We start from the raw sequence: 19,071 nt of genomic DNA, 5'->3' as shown, positions 1-19,071 counted from the left end.
CCTCCCACTTGCCAGTTTTTGCCCACTCTTTAATCAAATCCTTTGTAGTCTCTTCCTGCCTCATTCAGAACTTGCATTCCTGTCTACCTTTCTGTTGTCAACAAATGTGGTAACCAGGCCCAGGTTTTGGAGTCAGATTGACAGTCCAAAAAAGATCTTTTCCTCTTGGTGAGTGGAAGATGGTTCACATTTCCTTACTGCAGACATTCCCCTTCCTGGACCAACTTCCACATGCAATGGTTATTAATATTTCAGAGTCTGCCTGCTTCGCTATTTCTGAAGCTTGACTTTATTCCTTCGATAAATGAGCTGCTCTTAATGTGCTTCTGTAAATATTGTCCGTACTTTTGGGAAATTTCTTGCGACACTTGTTTATAATTTGTTCTGATTATCCATCACCATTAATGATATTTTTACTGTTTATAATTAATCCCAGGTCTCTTTTTGCTTTAAGCAGCAATATTTTAGTACCCACACTGATGCCTTTTGTATAATAACTGAAGCAATTTTTATGATGGAACTTTGTTGCCTGGCAACTTGGCACAGTCAAAGAGTGGCATCTGTTCTGTATCCTTTCAAAATTCCTTTCTCCTTGCTTTACCTGGCCAATTCTGAAGCAAGCACCTTCCTACCGGTGACACTTCCATGCCAGTCTGATAGGTGGTGAGGTGAGATGGGATTCGTAAACTCTCCCACAGAGGTTTGAGCTCCTCTTTGTTCCGTGACATCCATGTACTGCGGTGCCCATGATATTTCTCCAGTCTGGTTGGCCTCTGGGTAGTGATTTCAGAACATCAAAGATGCTCTGTTCTTTTCAAAAAGAATGTACAATCTCTACCACTGCTGCAAGTGACATAAATGGATCATTTTAATTTCAGTGTAAAGGGAGAGTTGGTAAGTCAAGAAATATCCTGTTGTTAGACAAGTGCACAGTGACTGGTTTGTGTCCTTGACAATGTACAGACTTCATCAGCCAGCTGCACTCCTTGTCCAACCTAATCGAATAATGGGCAGGAGAAAGGTCCCACTGGCAGGTGAAGTTCTGTGAATCATCTGGTAGCCGCAGGCCATTTCAGGCCATCAAGTCTATGCTGGCCCATCTTTTTGCTACCTCACTACACTTGTGTTTGGCATGACCTGTCTGAGTAGCATGCAAAACAACTTTTCCCACTGTATTTTGGTACCTGACAACAGTAAGCTCGTATCAATACCAATACATTCAAAATCCCTGCAATGTGTCCTCTCCATTGCACCATGTCAAGCCCAGGGATGTGGGATAATCTGACAGCAGAGGTTCATGAGACCTCGCATCACTGGACCAGGGAGAAGTTGAAGTGAAGTTGGTAAGTTTTTTTTTTACAGCGCAGTGGGTGAATAGTGAATTTGCAGCTTGATTTACACACTGACAACTTTTTCTTTCAAAGACTTGGCAAAAGAAAATGGTGCTGGGTGTGATTTGGGAAGGTGGATCATTATCATTTGTTCTGCCAAGCCAGTCCCACCTGAGAGATCGGCCTTGCACTGTTTGGTGAGTCCAGAGCTGGATGGGTGGTGATGAGGCAATGGCCAAGCCTGGGTTAATTGGAGAAGAGTCATGGTCATACTGAATCACATAGTGCCATAGTCAAAGAACCGCGAGGTCAAAGGGCCCAGGGGTTATAGAGGGAGAGGACAGAGGGAATCGGTGCATGGAGATGTAATGAGGTACTACACTGAAATGGGCCCTTCAGCCGACTGAGTCAATGCTGAACATCATCCATACTCCTCCCACATTTATTTCATTGTATCCTTCCCAAATTTCAAAGACTCCCTCTAGATTCTGTCACTCACCTGCACACTTGTAACTTTTTCAGTTGCCAGTTAACCCACCAACCCACAGATCTTTGGGGTGTGGGTGGACACCGGTGCACCCAATGGAAATCCACATGACCGGGGAGAACGTGGAAACTCCACACAGACAGCATTGGAATCCCAGTTGACCTCGGGTCTCTAGCGCCGATGGGCAGTGGCTCTGAATAGAAAGCCGCCTAGGTGAACTGCTGGTGCAGGTCTGTCGCAGTCTCACAGTAAGGCGTACCAGCTCTCCACTCTATCTGTGCCTCTCGTAGTTTTCTAACTTCTGTCAGATCTCCCCTCAGCCTTCACCTCTCCAGAGAGAGCAACCCAAGTTTCGCTCTAATCTAAGCAGCATCTTGATAAACCTCTTGGGCACCTTTTCCAAAGCCATCATATTCTTCATTTAATGGGGTGACCAGATGTGGCCGAACCGGAGCTTTATAAGGCCGCAGCATAGCTTCCTGACTCTTGAACTCAATGTGATGAATAATAACAGGAAGTGTGCCATATAACACACGCAAAATGCTGGAGGAACTCAGCAGGCCACAGCATCTATGGAAAAAAAGTACATATGATGTTTCAGGCCAAGACCCTTCGTCAGGATGTCATGTGCCTCCTTTACCATTCTATCAGCAGGTGCAGCTCTTTCTATGAACTCGGACCCTGAGCTCCCTCTGACACCCTTGTTAAGGGTCCTGCCATTAACTGTGTACTGTTCTTTGCATAGTTTGATCTCCCAACAGGCAGTATCTTAAACTTGTCTGGGATATCGGAGGGAATTAATTCTGAGTTATCTATGTTTATATCATCCGTGGAAATTGGTAAGTGATGGGAGTAGGGGACTCTATTATCATAAAACAATAAGATATAGGAGCAGAAGTAGACCATTCGGTCTGTTGATTCTGCTCCGCCATTCAATCCTGGGCTGATCCAATTCTTCCAGTCATCGCCACTCCCCTGCCTTCACCCCATACTCTTTGATGCCCTGGTTAATCAGAATCTATTTATCTCTGCCTTAAATACACCCAATGACTTGGCCTTCACAGCCGCTCGTGGCAACAAATTCCGCAGATTGACCAGCCTCTGACGAAAGTATCAGAACGTCTTGCTCTGAGAGGTCCTTGGACCCTAGTCAGCTAAGCGTTCCCATAGCCACAGAAGGGTCTCCAGGTTGGTATGGTGCTCCCTGTATACGGTCAAGGATGTCTCGGGCAGCTGCAGGATATTTTGAAAGGGAAGTGAGAGTAGCCAGAGGTCATAGGAGAACGGTTGAGACTCTGTAGTATGAGATGGGGAAGAAGGACCAGGACCTCACAATTTGTAATCTCTGGATTGCTTCAGTTGTTCTCGACAACAGGACACAGGGACAGGAGTGATGCATTGAAACTACTAGAGGATCTTGGCAAGTAAGGCAGCATCCATGGAGGAAATTGAACAATTATGTTTCAGGCTGATGCCCTTCAAGACTGGCAATTTTATGATTGCATATTGTGACTTTTTGTAGTTTCCTTATTGACATTCCATCTTGATGTCAAACTCTGCCTCAGCAGGTTCTTAATTGAGGTTTTTACTGCCAGTTGGCAGCAGCTGGTGGTCATGATTAACGGAGTGTGAACAAGTCAAGTACCTTGCACGATCAGCAGCATTCATAGTGCGTTGTGCTGAGCTGGGCAGTCTGTCTCATAGCAGAGTGGTGTTGACGTTCGAAGGGAAGAGGTTTCCCCTGGTTGTGGAGTCTGGCGCAAGGCTGTCAGACTAGAGGATGGACAGGTGAGTGGTTGCTGAATCTCTGTAGATCTCTACCCTGAGTCAATGGGTGGGATCATAACAAACTGGTTTCCTGGAACAGAGGGATGAGGACAGTGCTGAAGTAAAGATCAACTGTGGTCCTGATGGCTGCAGGGATGGATGACTTACTGCTGCTTCGAGTACTTCTACCTCAAGAAAGGTTGAGAGTTCAGCTCTCCTGATAGACTCTGATCTGCTCATAGTCCTACAGCATGGAAACAGGCTCTTCAGCACAATTAGTCCATGCTGACCAAGCTTCCTATCTAGATGAGCTCGATTCATCTGCATTTGGCTCGTAGCCCTCTAAACCTTTCTCGTCCATGTATCCGACCAAGTATGTTTTAAATGTTAATGTGTTTGCCTCTACTTTCTCTGGCAGCTTATTCCATTCACTGACCACCCTCCAGGTGAAAAGTTGCCCCATAGGTCCTTATTAAATCTCCTCATTCTCACCTTAAATCGTGCCACCTAGTTCTTGATTCATGCTACCCATGCCCCTCATGATTAATACACTTCTATAAAATTATTACCCTTAGTCCTACACCCCAATGAATAAAAGGTCCCAGTCTGGTTAGCTTCTCTCCATAACTCAGTCCCTCAAGTCTGAGCAACACCTTTCTATCTATTGGCATCTTTCCAATAGCAAACTGATCTATAAGCTATACATAATACCCCAAATGGCACCTCACTAACACCTTGTACAACTACAACATAACATTCCAACTTAGACGGAAGACATGGGAGCAAAGTTGGGCCATTCAGCCCATCGAGTTAGCCCTGCCATTCCATCATGGCTGATCCAGAATCCCACTCAACTCCAGACACCTGCCTTCTCACTATAACATTTGATAACCCTGACCAATCGGAAAGCTATCAATTTGTGCTTTAAATATACCCACAGACTTGGCCTCCACAGAAGTCTGTGGCAAAGCATTCTACAAATTCACTTCTTTCAGGCTTTAAAAAAAATAATCCTCCTATCTACCTGCTTTCAGGAATGCAGGTACTGGTACTCCTTGGTCCTTCTGTTCTACGAGCAGTGCCCTGCCATTCTCTGTGAAAATCCTGCCCTCACTTGTCATCTGAAGACACACTTCACACTTATCTGAATTACATTCCAGTTAGTTGCTCTGCCTCCTGCCGCCCTAGGGGAGGCCATCAGCAATAATTATCATGAAAATTAAAACTTCCACTGACGTTGGAAATCTGGAATACAAATGTTTCCGGTATTTGAGTTTATAATAGAGCGTGTGCTTGCTGCAGGTAACAAGGGAAAATGTTTAGCCTTGTGTGCACTGATGTTGTTCCCCTATTTTCTGGCATCTGAGCAGGTTAATAAACTGCTTTTGCAAAGCAAGGCTAAAGATCTGTCAGAAAGCAAAACGCTGTACACTCGGGAAATCCAAATATGCAAAATGGTGCTATGTGATTGGGCAGTTTTCAGCACACAATTACAAATCCAAATGTTGATAAAGATCTAGGTATCTGCAAATTCTCAAATGTATCTCTTGCTCATTCTTTGGTGTTTGCAGAATTGGGAGAAAACACAAAAGTGACTCAAATGGGTTGTAATGGCACATCTTGTATTGTAGAAACTCTCAAAATGCTGGAAGAACTCAGCAGGTCAGGCAGCATCTATTGGGTGGCAGTGGGGGAGAAGACAGTAAACATTTAGAATCAAGACCTTCATTTGAACTGAACCTATATGTTGCTCCAGATCTGCAGTCTCTTGTGTGTCCATTGTGCTGATCCACCACAAAGACAAAGGAAGAGGTTGAACTTGATGTAAAGAGGCTGCAGAACAAACTTTACTCCTACCAGCCATTGCATCAGACTATTACTGTTTCCAGGTGTTTAATGGCTAGATGCTACCTGCATCTAAAGGATCAACTCTTTGTGAGAAGGCTGAGCAGTTGTGGTTAATCTAGGAATTTAAGGATGTTATCAGACTGTAAAAAGAAATACACAGCTTTGGGAAGATTAGAAGAACCTGGAAAATTGGGAATATTTCAACAGCTCAAAGAATGAATGAGGAAAAATGATAGAGGAAGCTAGGGAGGAAATGTAAAAGGAAACAAAGCTTCTTTGGGGAGATTTTTAAGACGAACATTCATTCCTCGGAGAATGAAACTGGGGAATTAGTTATGGGAAGTAAAGGGGAACGCCCATCTTGAGACATTTGCTACCTGCTTTCTCATTAGCAGATACCAAGATGCTGCCTAATCTACACTCAGGGGATTTCTCCAGTGTTTTGTGTCTTAAAGTTCCAGTAATTTCCCTTCACCATTCTGCTGCTCCTCCTCCTGTGCACACATGCTTCAGACAGTCAGGCTACAATTAACAAGCCTTCCCCGGGCACCTGTTTGTTCTGGTTGTTGAAATCTTCCTAGTCTCCTAGCTACCTCTCATCTTGATGTACAGTCAAGTAAGTTCCTGGCTTAGTCTCAGTTGAGCAGACTTCTCATAGAGAATCTGGATTTCAAACATTTGGAAGCAGTAATATTTTGATTGCAGGGGATGTTTGGAGTAAGGTTTGTTCTTCGGCCTCTGTGTTGAGTCAAAGCCACAAACCCCCATCCACCCTTCCCCTGGCTTTCCAGCTCATTGTCTGAATATCCACAATGCTGGTTCAAACTGGAAACACACACGAGGGTTCGTGGCCTAAGGTAGAAGGAGTCAATCTTAGAAAACCTAGCCATTTATTTTTCAACATAGTCCCCTCCTACATTTACACACTTAGTCCAGCGGTCATGGAGCATAAAGATCTTGGACCTCCAGAAAGTGTCCGCAGCAGGGGTGATTGATAGGTTTGTGGCTTAAAGTGGAAGGAGATGAGTTATTAACTTCAAACTTTCTGCATAATCACTCAAAGAGTTGACCTGCATGTGCATGTAACGAGAGCTGTATAACTCATCTCCTTCTATCTTAGGCCGCAAACTTATTAATCACCCATCTGTGGACACTTTCTGGAGGTCCAAGATCTGTAAGCTCCACAACCGCTGGACTAAATGTGTAAATGTAGGAGGAGACCATGAAAGATAAATGTGCTAGGTTTTCTAAAATTGACTCCTTCTATCTTAGGCCACGAACTTATCAATCACTCCTCGTACAGTGTGGAGCATTGCAGTGGAAGGCTTTTAAACTCTTTTGTCTTGTGACATTTCAAGTCAATCTCCTACACTTTCACCTAACTCTGCAAATGAATAAAAGATAAAACTTTTTCTGGTGCTATATTGGCATGGATAAACGTTAACTGCAAAGATACACATGCCATTCCCATGTTGGCAAGTTGCAACAATGAGTTGGCAGTCAGAGCTTCAATGACTTGCAATGTCTGCTTAATAGCTCAGATGAAGGGACAGACTGTTATGTAATCAAATCTACTGACCAGATGGTTGGAAAGTTTCTGTGGGAGTCTGAAAGGGGCTATAGAAAGGTTAAGTGAGAGGGCAGAGGCACGATGGGGGTGTAATGCTGGGGTAATACGAGGTGTTTCACTTTGTATCCCCAGAAAACTCAGTGCACTTGAATGCATGAGGCTGAGAATATTACAGGTCCAGCCCAGGTTCTGAACACCTGACCTGTGGACAGCCCCTACATACAGTTGAGTGTTTGGGAGACTAGTGGGAGGGATTTACCCACTGCTGAGGGGCTGCAGGCATCTTCTGCTATGCTGGCACTCTCTGTGGCTGAGTTTCTGACTTGCAAACCGTCTGTCTGGGTTAGAACCATTCACAGCTTGCTGTGACCTGTGGAGGGCCTGTACTGATTGAGATGAACACACACACACATAGCCAACTGCCCTGTCTACTGACTTCCTTTTATTTCTATTGCTGCCGTTTGGTGCTGCTTGGTATCACAAACCCACCGAAAACGTGCTGACCACGAAGGAGCTATTTACACTGCTCCCAACACTAGCCCGTGTTCTTCTGCCCAACTTTTCGTGTGGTTGTCTAGAAAGAAGAAACAAACAGGAAAACCTTTTAGTTGATTTGTGACGTATTGCTATTCCTTGGCAGATGAGCCAATGGTGCATTCTCCTTGGTGCCATAGAAAAGTACAGCACAGAAATGTGCCCTTCAATCCATGCCAAAACCATTTAGACTGCCTTCTCCCATTGATCTGCGCCAGGACCAATGCCCTCCATATCTCTACTACTCATGTGCCCATCCAACCTTCTCTTAAATGTTGAAATTGAGTTCGCATGTACCACTTGCGCTGGCTGCTCATTCCACACTCCCATGACCCTCTGAGTTAAGAAGTTTCCCTTCATGTTCCCCTTAAACTTCCCACCTTTCACCCTTCACCCATGACCTCTGATTGTAGTCCCACCCAGTCTCAGTGGAAAAAGCCTGCCTGCATTTACCCGATCTGTACCCCTCATACACCGCTGTCAGACGCACAGCAGACAACTTGTGCACAATAAGCTCCTGTAAATTGTGAAATAATGAGTGCTCGTTGAGGGACAGGTGGTTGGCGATGATTTCAGGAAGGACGTCACAGCAATGCTGTGACGTCGTCTTAGTGCTCAGGGCAGAGCAGGTGGAGCCTTGGTTATCCATCTTGCTCGAATTAAGGCAGTGGAGCTACTCCTCTCAGGACCTGGAGTGAAATTGAACACTTGGTCTTCTGCCCCAGAGGTGATGGTGTCCCCTCTGAGCCACAGCCAACGCCGGACACCACATCAGCTTCCTGCCGTCCTTCTCTTCACAGGGCCTGTTCCAAAAACTAGAGCCAAGCACAATTACAAAGGGAAGAGCCAGAAATCTCACACAAGAGGGACACAATTAAACAACTTCTTTTCTCTCCGCAGGAACAGAGGGTTTGGAAGGTATAGTCTTAGGACCGAGCCAGATCAGCATGTCTGTCACTGACACCACTGCCTGGGCCACAGCCATGAACAACCTGGGGATCACCCCGGTGCCATTGGTATCAGGTAACCATGGTTTGGATTCCTGTCTTGTGAAGGTCTGCATTCAGCCCCTTTCATACTTGGACGTGGGGATACAAACTTGTGAGGTCTGGTGATCATTTGGCTTGTCCTCCTTGGGGCAGGGAGTCTTGACCAAGTGAGCTTGGCAACAAGATGCTCAGGTTAAGTTGAGAGGCGGCTCTGATGCAGATGTTGTGTGAGCTCCTATCTCTGTCAGAGCCCCAGCTACTCTGGTGGTTGGGGTTCACAGAGCCTGAAATAAATGAGAAACAGCGGGTACTTTGAACAAATACCTTACAGTGGATACAAATATTTTAGAACATAGGACCTGTTCCTCACTGAACGGTTCTTTGACTATTGGCACCCGTACTGACAATAAGGCCAACTTAAACTACACACATGCCTGCATATTTCCTTTTCCTGCCTGTTTAGGTACTTGTCAAAATGCCTTACAAACGTTGCTATTTTATGTGCTTGCACCACCTCTCCAGGCACTCTGTTCATGTTTTCAACAAAAAACTTGCCTCATAAATCTCCTTTAAATGTGCCCCCTCTCCCTTTTGACCTTTACCCCTTGTGTTTGAGATTTCCTCTCTGAAAAAACACTGACCATCTTTCTGTGTCCATCATAATTCTAAAAACTTTTTATCAGAGTGTTCCAGGGAAAAAAAGATTGTCTGGCAGAGCTGGTTCTCACCCTCAACAAATTCTCTTTTTTGGCTCTAGCCATTTTCTCCAAACTAATGTGCACTCGCATGAGCTCCAGCTGTGCTTGCCTTTTTGTCAGCTACGTAGAACAGTCCGTATCACAAACCTACAGCAGTATAGGTCCCCAACTCTTTCTTTGCTACATTGACATCCAAGATGTCCTCTCCTTAGGAAAACCGAGCGACCTCTGCCACCACTATCAATGCTGTTCTCTCCCATATCTTCTTCATTTCCCACATGTCTGCCCTCACCCCACCCCACACCTGGCATAAAGGGACAGCGTTTCGGATTTCTCTTGTTCTCACCTATCACCCCACAAGCCTCCACATCCAATGTATCATTCTCTGCGACTACCAACATATACAACCACCAAACACATCTACCTCTTTCTCCCCCACCCCACCACCCCACTCATCTCCACTTTCCTCAGGGATCATTCTTGCTGTGAATCCCCTGTTCACTTCCCTCCCTGCTGATCTCCCTCAAGCGTTTATTCTCACAACTGTGCCAAGTGCTGCATCTCTTCCCTCTGCGCCATCCAGGGTCGTAAACAGCACTACTTAACGTGGGAATCAATAGGTGTCGTTTATTGTATCTGGTACTCCCAGTGTGGCCTGCTCTACATCGATGAAACCGGTCCAGATTGGGAGATTTCTTTTGTCATGCTTCTTTTCTCCATCTACTGTATTTGTCAGGATCTCCTGGAGGCCAACGTTTCAAATTCCATTTCCATATTTCCACACCAGCGTGTCTGTCCACAGCCTCCTCTCCTGCCAAGTTGAGACCAGTCACAGATTAGAGGAAAAGCGCCTCATATTTTGCCTTGGTAGTCTCCATCCTGATTGCATGAAAAGCGATTTATTTATTTTCCAACTTTCAGTAGCCACAACCCTCTGGTTCCCACCCCCCTTTTGTTTTCTCCTTTCCCACTGGCCCCATTACTCCTTCTCTTTCTGCTCTCTGTCCCCTTAATCTGCACATTCCCCACACATTCCTCCTTCCAGTATCCCTCCTCATCTCCTTCCCTTATTTCATGACCCACTGTGCCCGCCTATCAGATTCCATATTCTTCAGCCAGATTCTTCCATCATTTCCACGCCCCCTCCCCCACTGCCTATCTTTCCCTCTCATCGGGATTCAAATATCACTTGCCAGCTCTTTGCTCCCTCCCCCACCCTTTTAAACTGGCCGTCTCCCTTCTTTCTAGTCCTGAGGAAGAATCTCGATCCGAAGTCATGATTGTGGATTTCCCTCCATAGAATCTGCCTGAAGTGCAGCCTAACCAAAGTGGACTCTTGTATTCAATGCCCTGACTGTGTATTTTTTAAAAAAAAACAAGCATGCATTTGCCACCTTTACGATCTATTGACCCTTTCAGCAAGCTAAGGGCTTGGACCCCAAAATCCCATTAGTGTTGTTAAGTGTCCTGCTGTTTACTGTATACTGGATCTGACCTCCCAATATACAATGCTGTACACCTTCCCAGATTATTCTCCACCTTCCATGTCTCCGCCCGTAACTGAACTCTATCCCACTATATCTTTGGACAACCTTCTTCACTGCTCACAACTCCACTGATTTTTTTTAAATGGAAGTCCCTCAGTCTAAACCTTTCAGGCCCTGGTTTCAGTACTTTCGGAGAAGGTGAGTGTTAATGAGTAGAAGCAGGAGGAGGTTACTCATGGCTAATCCTCTGCCCTCAATGCTCTTTCATGCTCTATCCTCATGTCCATTTACCAGAAAAGTTCGATTTTCTGTTTTGAGTGAAGTTACTGACTGAGGCTCTACAGCACCTGGGTGAAAGAATTTCACCATACACTGAGTGAAGAAATTTTTTCCTCTTCTCATTCTCATGCACACTATCTCTTTACTCTGAGACTTGCCCTGGTTCTTGACTCTAACCCAAGGAAAACATACTCCCTACATCCTTTAAGAATATCATAAGCTTTGAAAAGATCTCCACAGCGCATAGCCGTATTCTGCTCAAGCTCTCTTCATAAAGTTAAATCACCATCCCTGGAACGAGTCTTGTGGACTGTTGCTGCACTCACGTGAACTTGTTTGAGGGCAGCAAGTCCCTCCTGAGGCACTATGCCCAGAACTGTGTGCACAGCTCCAGATGGGCTCTTGTCAACCAAAGCCGACGAAAGTCTCCAAGATGCAATGTGTAGTCTGTGTTCTTGTTCACTAAACGCAGGCCCCATTAATCTGCTTGTGTTCTGTATCCCCAGGCTGCGCTCATTTGTGGTAGCATCTGCCTCTAATGAAAGGATGTCAGCAGAATACAATGTCAGGAGCAGCCTGACTTATTGTGTGGCTGCACCTGTTGAGTTATTGCATCGTAAATATTCTGCTGTAAATCACAGCTGAGTAGGGCTGGTTTTGCAGCTTGAATTTTATTGAGACCTCTACAAGATGAAACCAATTATTGATCCATCTTTTGAATGATTCTCATATTCCATATCTCCATACCTGCATAACATGGAAGGTGGCCACTTGATCCATTACGGATATGCTAGCTCACTAATTGCTAATCTCTCAAATTTTAGTAGGCCGCCATCTTTCAGGCAATTGACAGCAGCCAACTGCCCAACTTGTGTGTCTTTGGGATGTGGGAGGAAATGGGAACACCCACACAGTCACAAAGAGAATGTGCAAATCCTGCACATGTGCCACCGGAGATTAGAATCAAACCTGGGTCAGCCCGACTAGTACCCGAGTTTAGTTGCAATGTATATTAAGCTGGTGGCTAATGTTAATGGCAACTGAGCTCAAGTGAGGGAGAGCTCCTCTACTCTGAGCAGTGCATAGTGTGACAGAGGCTGCTGGCAGGGTCACACACACTGGCATGAGAACTGGTCATGTACTCCAGTTCTGATATCTGGCTGAAGCATTGACATGTGTACTCCCCACTCACCAACCCCTCCTGACCAATGACTGCAGTCTCTGACCCACCAATCTACCGGCAGAGATTGAGCAGACTAGGACCATGTTTAAACCATAGGATATAGGTGTAAATTTGGCCATTCAATTGAGTTTGCTCAGCCTTTCAATCATAACTCGTTTGTATTTCTCTTAGCACCATCTTGCCACCTTCCTGTAACCCTTAACACCTTACCAATGGAGAGCTGATAAAGCTCTGCTTTACACACAACTAATAAGTTGTCCTCTGTGGCTTTTTTGTGGCAATGAATTCTACAGATTCTCCACCCCCTGCCTGAAGAAATCCCTCTTCATCTCAGTTCTAAAGGCTGTGCCTTTCTGACTCTAGACTCTTCTGCTAATGGAAACATCCTCTCCATGTCCATGCTGTTCACATCTATCTCAATGAGAAGTCCCCCCTCATCCTTCTGAACTCCACTGAGTACAGGTCCAGAGACATCAACACTCCAGGATGTGTTCTCTAGATTTCAAAATAAGGAGAGAGATTATCAAAAGTTACAACTTTCTTGAAGGATGTAGAGAGCTGTTTTCCTTGGGTGGGGAGGTTAGAACTCAGAGTAAGGAGATATTCCAAAGAGGAAGAGGGGAAATTTCTTCACCCTGTACATGGAGAACTATTGGAATTCTCTCACCCAGGGGAATAGAGACTCGGTCAGTGAGTTTAATCAAAACATGGATCAAAATATTACTGGTTAATGGGCACAAGGGTAGGGTGGGAGACATTTCATGTGGAAATGAAAAGATAAGACATTTCTTCACTCAGTGCCTGGTGAACCTTTTGTACGATTTTCTGAAACACTTCTACAAACAGCCCATTGTTCAGACTGCGGCCATGTCCGTATTGTCCGTGGATGCATCCATATTGTACTGTCTCAGTACTTTTATATTTGTGTGCTGTAGCACTTTTTTTATTCGCAGTTATTTTGTAAATAACACTATTCTTTGCATTTCTGTTCAGATGCTAATTTCATTGGCTTTGTATCTGTACTCGGCACAATGACAATAAAGTTGAATTTAATCTAATCTAATGTCCTGTAAAGCCTGCCCACACCTCCTGATAGCTGTGAAATTACCCTCTCACTACATTCGGCAGTGGCCAAATTACAGGGTGGAAGTAATCCTGAACCCACTAACACTGAGCACTGACCTGAAGCAAGACTGTTCATTCATTCCATAGATGCTGCCTGACCGCTGTATACGTACGTACGTACTGCCTGAGACTGTCCGTTTCTGCCTGGTGCACCAGTGGCTGAGGCTTGGGGCTGGGCAAGTTGTGCACAAGCTGAGTCCCAAGTAACTGTTGGGGAGTGGTCACTGAATCCACCTGGGGCAAATCCTCCTCAGGCCGACTGGGGTAAAGCGTTGAAGGAGTGTGTCTGCAAGCACTAGTTGGAGGGGGAGCAGTTGGAATGTCTTTGACAGTCAGGATGGTGGGTGAGTGAGAGGTGAAGCTGCAGTGGATTGAGGGAGGTGGGGTTGATGATGCATCTTTACTCAGTGCTGTGGGGGGGGGTGGGTGTCAGTGAGTCGAGGTGTGGTCTGCCAGTGGGGTGGGTAAGCTGGAAGGGTGGGCTCAGTGAGTTGGTGTCTGCTGTCTCTGGGCAGCAGGGGTTGGGGAATGGGGTGTCGGTCTGTCGGTGACTGCTGGGGTGCATTGATGTAGGTCTGTCAGTACCTGAGGGGATTGGTGAGTTGGGTTGGCTGTAAGTTGGTGGAGTGGGTCTGAAAGTGGGTTGCTGGGGTCAGTGAAGTGGGGGGGGGATGTCCAGTGAGTTGGGGTCTGCAGTGCTGGGTGGGGTGGGGAAGCACAGGAGCCAGCAGATGAATGGGGGTATTTGCCTGACCCGTGTCCCCGTGTTGGGTTCTGATAGGTCATGGGTGGGCCATTTAAAATTGCTCAGCAGGGTTCTGAGCAGTGGGCTGGTCAGAGAGATAGACAACAAAAGGCTTTGGAAAACGATCGAATTCTCCCCACTCTGTTTCATTGGAGCATCATGCTTCCCATGTAGGATCACTGCGGGACACACTGACTGAATCAATCCCTCAAGATCCCACATCACCCTACATCCACTTGTTATTTATGGTCATGTAGCAGATACTCTATAAACAGGTCAGTGGTGGTTATATTACTGAGCATCGATGGGTCAAGCCAATGGTGAGGGCTCTGCCAAGGAGCTTGTGTGTTTCGGGGACTTTTTGAGTGATGTATCATTGGAGCTCAGCGTTATTGGTGTCTGACACGACATCTTTACAGCTGTGCGATTATAACATGTCTTGTGTTTACAGATCCCATCTGCATGCCTGCGTTCGAACATGGCCTGGGACTTGTAACGGGGATGGCTCCAGTTAACCCAACGATGACTGGGATAGGTTTACTGCGACCAGTTGTCCACCAGGAATTGCCAGTAGTGAAGGAAATCATCCACTGTGCCAGGTGCACACTCTTCCCTGCGAATCCAAGTAAGTGCCAGGGCAGGTCTGCCAGTGGATGGGTGGAAATAGCCTGGGGAGTGGTCGTGGGGGAGGTTAAAGTGGTTGTGACTCAGGATGAACTGATAATCCTGGATTGCAGGCCATTCCATGACAGCACGGGAACCAAGTCTGAGCTGCCTAGTTGACATCAGGGCCTTAGTGCAGAGGCATTCAAAGCAACCCTGGGGGTAGGGGTGGCTTCTGTCTCTCGAGCTATTTATCTCCCTGCTCTCCAAATCTCAACATCCCTGCCTCGTTCCCTGATGAAACGGGATGCTGGACTGGGTTAGAGGTGCCAAGTGGAATCCCAGACTGATTCCAGTGACTAGGAGGCAGGTTACCAAGGTACCTGCACAGTTTGATGGGGTGGGGGGCAGGGGCAGAGAAGGTCAACGGCATGCTTGCCTTTACTGGTCAAGCACTTGAGCTTCAGAGTCAGAAAGTTATGTTGGAGTTTTGTAAAACTGGTTAGACCACAGCTGGAGTATTGTACTCAGATCTGGTCACCCTATTGTAGGAAGGATGTGGAGGCTGTGAAGAGGTTTGCCTAGATTAGAGGGCATGTACTTCAAGGAGAGGTTGAAGAAACTATGGCTATTTTCTCTCGAGCAGCAGAGACTAAGGGGAGACCTGATAAAAGTTTGTAAGATTGAGATGTGTAGGCAGAGCAAACATCTTGTTATTTTTCTCCAGGGTCAAAATGTCTAATACAAGAGGACATGTGTTTAAGACGAGAGGGTAGGTTCAAAGGAGATAGCGGGGCAGGTTGTTTTCTTTTACATATTGTACTGAGTGTCTGGAATGTGTTGCTTGGGGTGGTGGTGAATACAAAACAATAGCATTTAAGAGGATGTTTGACAGGTACATGAATTTGCAGAGAATAGTGTGATGTAGATGGTGTAGGCAGAAAGGACTGGTTTTGATGGGCTTTGAATTGCTGGTCTAATTCATCGATGTTTGAAGTATTTTGTAGATGATGTAGAGAAACAGTTTTGTCAAGTGCAAGGTGGTGTGATTTGGAGGGAGAGGTTTGTGGGTGAAATTGGGGGGGTGCTTCTTCACATTATGGCCACCCTCGCATGGCTGTGGATTCTGGGAATATCCAAGACCGCAGACCAGCCCTCAGCAGCAGTAGTCATTGTGCGACAAAGTCCCAGGTCACTGTGTATTGGCTTCCAGCTCTCCTGCTCTTTTGAGGCCCAGTTCATTGGATAACTTCATTTGTGGATGAGGCTATAGTTGAGGCATAGGCTCAGTAGTAAGGGAGCTTTTGGTGTGTATCCATCGATTGGTTTATCAGTAACCATCTAGTGATAGGCTGAGCTGACAGACCTACCGGTGCTAATTTATTCTTCTCTGAAGAAACCTTTTGTGTGGAGATGGTCTGGAACAGTCAGTCTGATATAGCAGCTTTATTCTAAGGAAGAAGGGTGTGAGGTCAGAGAACATTGGTCCAGGTGAAGACCATTTTCCCAGTCAAAGGAGAAGCTCTCTGTAATTGACTCAATTGGCGCAGAGCATCAAGTCCTTACCATGACATGGGATTCAGCAGTTCTTGTAAAATGAGGTGGCATATTGCTTTACTTGAATACAAACACATTAATCAAGTGTCTTTTACACTTTGCGAGGAGTTTGGAATTGGAAACATACAAATACAGGCTGGTTAATGGTCCCTGAGTTGTGTAGTATTTAAATGGATGGTCTATTACTGATGGTGAGAGGTTTCCCACATAGGACAGCCAAGTGTTACTGGCCTGGAGAGTGGCAAGTTGAGATTGGTAATGCAGAACTTTATGGAGGTTATTACATGGCTAATTATAGCAATTGTTTTACAATAATTTGTGGTATTTTCCTGCACCATGTGGTGATCCAGGTTTAGCAAGCTTTATCTATAATAAAAAGAAATGCTGGAAGTAGTCAGCAAGTTGACCTGTATCTGTGGGAAGAGTAACGGATAATGTTTCAGATCAGAGACCCTTGGTCCAAACAGCTCAATGCTTGTAAGCTCACCTCTCCCCTGAGGTGGAGACATGGGTCCAAGAAAGGGAAGAATCAGCAAATGACTGTGAAGGTGAGGGCAGTGGGATCAGAGGTGATGAAATGATCAAGTTCTGCATGACTGCAGCGAGCAACACCAATGCCATTAGCAGCTATGGAAGAAAAATTTGAGTGAGTGGGCCCATGTAGGATTGAAGCACAGACTGTTCCACACATCCCACAAAAAGATGGATGTAGATTGGGATTGTAGGTCTGGAGTTGCTCAGTCGGCCAGGTGAATGAATGTGTTGCTGGTGGATGGAAGTGGGTGGGGGGGGGAAGAGCTCCAGGAGAAAGTGGAGGGTCATCTTGATATGGGATGAAGTTGTAAAGAGACTGTGCATCTTTGGTAAAGGTGAGCTCTAGGGACCACTCTCTCTGTCACTTAGAGATGATCAAGCTTTGATTATAGGCAGGAGTGAATTCAAGTTCACACGTTACTGGTATTCTGATTGGTAACAGAGAGAAAATGGAAGTATTCTACACAAAGTTCTGGATTTTTATTACACTATTCAGGAGGCTAAGGTGCTCCAGGCATGGGCTAAGTAATGGAGAAAGGCAAAGAGGAGGCTTTTCCTCATTCAGCCTGCTCTAGTTTCACACAGCTCTTAAAGATCCCTGCGAGGAAGAAATAAAAATAGTAGACCACCAGCGTAGCCCCCCACCCTGGTGATGCTGTTGAGTTTTGTGTCCAACAGACCTGCCCCCTCCGGCAACCCGAGACCGGCCGCCCGGCTGCAAGACGGTGTTTGTGGGTGGCTTGCCAGAAAACGCCACCGAGGAAGTCATTCGGGAGGTTTTCGAGCAGTGCGGCACCATCACGGCCCTTCGCAAAAGCAAAAAGAACTTCTGCCACATCCGCTTCGCTGAGGAGTTTATGGTGGACAAGGCCATCTACCTGTCAGGTACTCCTCTGCCAGCCTGCCCCTCCTTTCTCTGAGTGTACTGTGTGTTCAGTGAGTCTGACCACTGGCTGAGTTACGGTGCTGTAATGGCTGAGTTACGATGCTGTAATGCTCAGGTTACCAAGTTCAGTCTAGAGATCCAGACTCGGTGCGGAGGTCTGAACCCAAGTTGCAGTCCAGTATGTAGAGGCACAATGAAAAATGTTCGTGCAACAGTTTCGTGTCCCATGGCATCAGATACATAACATTGACATAAATTATACAAAGAACAGCCCAAATGGAACAAAAAAAAACTCGAAGAATGTTGTATAGCAAAGTGGTCGTAGTCTTGCTGAGATGGTGATTAGGGTTGGGCAGGTCAGTTCAAGGACCAAATGGTCGAAGGGAAGTAGCTGTTCTTGAACCTGATGGTGTGGGGCTTCAGGTCCAGAACAGATCATCCCACGTGTTAACACCCAGGAACTTAAAGCTGTTAACCCTCTACACTGCCAATCCTCGAATGTAAACCGGTTTACATTTGGCCATTTTCCATCATGGCAGCTGTGAAATTTGCATTCGGTTGATTATTTTAATAAAAAGTGACTCCTGTCCAGAAATTATGACAATCAAAGCAATTTGGTTCACTTGTGTCCTTCCAAGATGAGTGGTGACTCTTTGCATGCGGTTCCGATGGAATCGTCAAATATTCCTGTTTAGGACTACTACAGCTGAAATCTACAGTTACAGCCGTGGGTACTTCAGTAAGCAGCATTGTTTTAAGATGATTTTTTTTTAAAGTCGTCTTATCAATCCTCAAAATCGGCATACTCGAGTCGAGTGCAGTTTCCCTTGAGTAAAAGGAAATGAGGAAATGTGCTTGTCTGCAAGTCAGATTAAAATACAGAGTCCTTGGACCAACCCTCACTCTCGACTATGCTTCTGGCAAATGTACAGTCTCTGTAAAGTAAAACTGAGGACCTCAGAGCAAGGTTGCAGTACCAAAGGGATATCAGGAGCTGTTGAGTACTTTGCTTCACAGAAACATGGCTCACTCCATTTCAGATGCAGCCCAGGGGCTTCACCATCCACAAAAAAGACAGAATGATTGAGTGTTTTTTTTTAAAAGGAAGAGAAGACGGTGTGTTTCATCATGCTGCACAGACATAGCAGTTCTGTCACAGTCCTACTCACCTGACTTGGAATATCAAGTGTCGTCCATTTTATCTGTTAAGGGTGCTTTCCCAATGTCATCCTGGTAGTAGTGTACTTCCCACCCCTGCCCAATGTCAGCCAGGCACTAGGGGATTGGACCCCATGATTAGCAGTCATAAGACAACGCACCATCATGCCTTCTCTATCATTGTGGGGAATTTCAACCAGATCAGCTTGAAGTCTCTGACCAACTACCACCAACATGTCACCTGCCAACACAATTGACCACCATTACGTTACCATCAAGAAAGCTCACTG

At 45.8% G+C, this 19,071-nt stretch overlaps 1 protein-coding gene across 2 annotated transcripts in view; it reads left to right on the top strand.

Annotated features, from left to right (window-relative positions):
- enox1 (ecto-NOX disulfide-thiol exchanger 1) overlaps positions 1–19,071 on the top strand; it is a 420,328-nt gene that overhangs the window by 19,883 nt on the left and 381,374 nt on the right. For both annotated transcript variants that reach the window (XM_072260823.1, XM_072260824.1), the window contains exons 3-5: positions 8,438–8,560; positions 14,495–14,668; positions 17,416–17,622. In XM_072260823.1, the coding sequence (XP_072116924.1) occupies positions 8,438–8,560; positions 14,495–14,668; positions 17,416–17,622 (504 nt within the window). The remainder of the gene's footprint in view (positions 1–8,437; positions 8,561–14,494; positions 14,669–17,415; positions 17,623–19,071) is intronic.

Source organism: Mobula birostris, chromosome 6 (assembly GCF_030028105.1).
Source record: "Mobula birostris isolate sMobBir1 chromosome 6, sMobBir1.hap1, whole genome shotgun sequence".
NCBI lineage: Eukaryota > Metazoa > Chordata > Chondrichthyes > Myliobatiformes > Myliobatidae > Mobula > Mobula birostris.
This window is presented reverse-complemented; position numbering and strand designations above follow the sequence as displayed.